Raw genomic sequence first — 4,508 nt, 5'->3', positions numbered from 1 at the left:
GTCATAGGTAGTTCAAACTAAAGTGTCATTTTTTTATATTTTTGAATTCTCTGGTATAAATTTATAAATATTTAATTAATTTACGGTTTCAACAAAATTCAGTATTTGATGTCGAGTCTAGAGAGGGGGAACCAGATGGGTTTAACTTCTATTTTTTCACCACTGATCTCTATGCACTTATGTAATGATGCCTTCAGAATTTTATATTAATCTGTTAAAATTTTAATGATAGTTTAATATAATACGTATATATATATTGTATCGAAGATAATGAGTTCACTAAGTTTATAACTCATAAAATTTAATTTTGACTAGGGAAGATCCGTAGTGCCAATATATAGGTTTATATGATCAAAGTAACTTTTGCTGGAAATTATATATGTATTAATAAATTCATCAAGTATCAATAAATGTTTCAATATAAACTTAAATATTATTATATATTAACTTGATGATATTATAAAAATATATAAACTTTAAATTTTGAATTTAACTATGTTTTCTGACTTACAACAAGAAAATCAGCATCTTAGCTTTGAGTGGGGTGTCCATAGTGTCTATCACATCAGAAGACTTGCAAAACACGGTGAAAATCATCAATGTGTGTAGGGTATAGAAAAGGACACATTAATAAAAAGAAACAATTACTATATTTTTCTGCCAAAGGAGACAAACTACAAAGAACAAACAAAAAAATCAAGAAATCCTAGTCAAAGTTCGACAAAAATGTGCACAATTTATATGTTTTTAAGTCAAGTTTTGCAGCATATATATTATAGTATATTATTAAAAGCGGAACCATGATTTTAAGCGTGGATTCTGATCCTTTTAAATTGTTATGTTCTATATTAATAATTTAATTTATATATATTTAATAATATTTTTACAACAAATATAAAGTTTGAACCAAAATTACTGCGCTCGACTTAACTCGTTCCCGGCACTCTAACTTAGCCCATGTATATTATTATATAAACCCTTTCAATACCATCATTTGTTCTTTGTAGGAAAATATTCCGAAACAAAATCCAGTTTCTTCTTCTCTTTCTCATTTCATATTCAAGCTGATTAATTCAATGACTAAAATTTATCCATAAACTTTAGAGCAATCTTCTCCTTCTCCTTCTCCTTCATCCTCTCCTTATGTGAAATCCATAAGAGAAACATTTACAATATGGATGAAATCTTTAGTTTTCCATGGAAATGGTTGTACTGTCTTTAATTCCAAAGGTGATATTGTATTTAGAGTTGATAATTACCAAGAAAGTTGTAGAAATGAAGTTTGTCTCATGGATCTCAATGGCCAAGTTCTCTTCTCCATTAAAAGAGAGGTAAAAGATAACAACAATTCTTTTTTTATGCATCCGAATATCTAAAACAGCCGATTGGAAACGAACTATCCAGTAAGATTTGCGTACACGTTATCCTTCTCAAACCCTACCTGTGAGAATAAACTGGGTATTTTATTGTTGTTGTTGTATGCATCCGGTATCTGAAATCTAACGGTCCACCTAATTCGGGTTTACGTGATGAGTAGGCAGAGACGGAGCCATGATTGTAGTATGTTAAGTTACTAGTTCTAAATTAATAATTTGTACATATTCAACAAATTTATTAAGACAAATACATAGATTTGACCAAAGCTACTAGTTTCGGCCGAACTCGTAAGGTGTATACTAGCTCCGCCTCTATGTGTAGGCTCACTAAAGGGGGAGCCGGGGAGTGCTTCCGTTTTCAAGTCTTAAATCAGAGATTTCTAGTTAAGACTGAAGCATTTCATCAGTCCCACCATACTTCTTAGTGGTAGATGAAAGAATTTCACAATTTTTTTGTAAGTTTTGTATGCAGTAGATATCCACAAATTGGAAACTAACTATATGTATTATTTGTTTAACTATTTTTTCAGAAACTACGAATGTTTGGTCGTTGGAATGGGTATGCATGTGGTGGAAATAAAGGGAGGCCACTGTTTCAAGTAAGGAGGAATATCATGTTTTCAAGAGAAGATGTCATGTGTAATGTTGGGTGTAATAAAAATGTAGGAAATAGCTGCTACAAGATTCAACAATTTGACAAAAAATCATCATTTAAAATTACAAATAATGCTGGCCAAGTTGCAGAGGTTAGTATGTAGAATTCTTTAAATATTTGCATTCATAGAATTATATGAATATAACTTATATACGATGACACTAGAATATAACTTATATATGTTGAAACTATAGACAGTTACCTAAAGTTATCTTTTAGTTAATATATATATATATATATATATATATATATATATATATATATATATATATATATATATATATATATATAGAGAGAGAGAGAGAGAGAGAGAGAGAGAGAGAGAGAGAGAGAGAGAGAGAGAGAGAGAGAGAGAGAGAGAGAGAGAGAGAGAGAGAGAGAGAGAGAGATCATTTAGAAGCAAAAGTTACTTCTTAATTTTTTGGTGATTTATTTGTAGGTAAAACAGAAGCGATCGTCAAGAGGATTTGCCTATGGTGATGATGTGTTAACTCTTGAAGTTGAACCAAATATAGATCACTTGTTAATTGTGGCTCTTGTGACAGTATGAGGTTTGATTCATGGAAAATTATGAGTGTTATGCTAATAATGCGATATCACACTAGTCATACTAATCTTCTCCGTATCGTTTCATTTTATATGATATCCGAAAAAATCCTATAGAGTTTCAAAATTCATCGTGTTCTAGATCCATGTGAACCACCATTCTAATTTAAGAATGTGTTGTGTGTTTGATTTCTTTTTTTTCTTTCTTTTTTTGTTATTAATGATCCTATTTAAATTGAAGTCTTAGTTTAATGGTCAAAATTAGCCTTGTGCGTATAACCAGTAAATTACGATTTCAAGACGTGAAAACTCTTGAGCTACAAGAAATTAGACTATTTGTGGCAAACAAAGTCGTTAGAAAAGGCCAGAGAGTCGCCACTAATTATCTCTACCTTTGGGATTGGGTTGCCTCTTCTACCAGCGACCTAGTTGTCACCATTACTATTTTACTTTTAGTGACAATGCTAGTCGCCATAATAGCCTGAGATGTAGTGCAACCTTTGTCGCCACTAATACAAATTGTATTTTGTGGCAAAGTTCCATGGCTTCTAAAACCTATTTTTTCAATACAATAATCAAAATGCTAATAGATTTTTGAATTTAATATACATGTATTGTCAATTGTCTGTTTTTCATCTATTTTCTGGTTCTTATGATCGTGTTATTATTTCTATGATTTCTGTTAATGGTACTGATATATTGTCTCTTTTCGTTTTCTTGAGCCGAAGGTCTATCGGAAACAACCTTTCTACTCTCTCGGTAGGGGTAAGGTCTGCGTACACATTATCTTTCCCATACCCCACTTATGAGATTTTACCGGTTGTTGTTGTCTAGTAAAATTAAAAATATCTAATGTTAATCTACAAATACAAAAAATATTTCTCAGCCGTATATTATAGGTACTTTCATTACTAAAAAGTCAATTAAATATACAGTACATAATATATATAATTATTCATTGTGTTCGTAGTCGTACGCATAGGCAGAAGGTCAATTTCCCCGAAAAGTAGAACTTAGGATAAAATACTTTAAATAAAATGCTTCATCAACTGCTCAGATACTTTAAATAAGTCATCAGTGTTAAAGAAAACATCAATAAAGTAGTGTTACTTTTTTTTGAATGCTAAAAAAGGTGAACATTATTTCCCTAAGGTTCTTTGCGCTTTTAATCGCATTGCATGTGTACCTATATCAATAAATATATAATTTTAACAAATCAAAAAATATTATTAAATAATATATATGAATTATAAAATAAGAATTTAAAAAGTGTAAGTTCTTGAAAACGAATAATATTACCATTTAGATAGAACGATAAAAAAAGAAGTCTTGCCGTACAAAATTTTCAAATATATAACGCAAAAACTAATAGGATAAAACTCTAGAATAAAATATTGATATAAAATATAAATCCAAACAACACATATGTTTAACTCGGTTTTGATCAACCCCTAGCTTCTTCCTTAGTGTCTCAAAAGAATGCCATAAGCAATTTGAATACAAAGAATATTGTTCATTATTGATTTTATCAAAAACATTTAAGTGGACACAACTCTAATTGAATTCGAAGTTCACCAAACTAAAATCTAAACATTAGTAGAATTAATAAGATAATCTTAATTAGTTTTTCTCGCTTAATAAATATATAGAGCTTTTCAAACACACCTATTTATAGTTGTGGTTAATGATATTATCGTCATTCACAAAATATCTCCAACTCTACTTTAAAATTAACTACAAATATTTACCATAATAGTAGCTCCTAATAATAAATTAAATGACAAAAGTATGTTTAGATACCTATATATGAGGAGTTTCTACATAGTTTAATCTAATTCCTAAATAAACTCCTAATATTAACATTTCATTATCTTTGTGCTTAAACTCCTATGTATAAACTCCTAATTACATAGTTTCTACATAGTTTAAAC

The 4,508-nt window shown here is 29.7% G+C and overlaps 1 protein-coding gene across 1 annotated transcript; it reads left to right on the top strand.

The window, feature by feature from the left end:
- Positions 1 to 996: 996 nt before the first annotated feature.
- On the top strand, positions 997 to 2,695 carry LOC107788563 (protein LURP-one-related 4-like). Its single transcript, XM_016610239.2, has 3 exons — positions 997 to 1,331; positions 1,907 to 2,122; positions 2,471 to 2,695. The coding sequence occupies exons 1-3, from the start codon at positions 1,179 to 1,181 to the stop codon at positions 2,579 to 2,581; spliced, it is 480 nt and encodes a 159-aa protein (XP_016465725.2). The 5' UTR covers positions 997 to 1,178; the 3' UTR covers positions 2,582 to 2,695.
- Positions 2,696 to 4,508: the final 1,813 nt, after the last annotated feature.

Source organism: Nicotiana tabacum, chromosome 15 (assembly GCF_000715075.1).
Source record: "Nicotiana tabacum cultivar K326 chromosome 15, ASM71507v2, whole genome shotgun sequence".
Taxonomy (NCBI): domain Eukaryota; kingdom Viridiplantae; phylum Streptophyta; class Magnoliopsida; order Solanales; family Solanaceae; genus Nicotiana; species Nicotiana tabacum.
The sequence above is the reverse complement of the archived record's forward strand: the minus strand, read 5'-3'. Positions and strand labels throughout refer to the sequence as shown.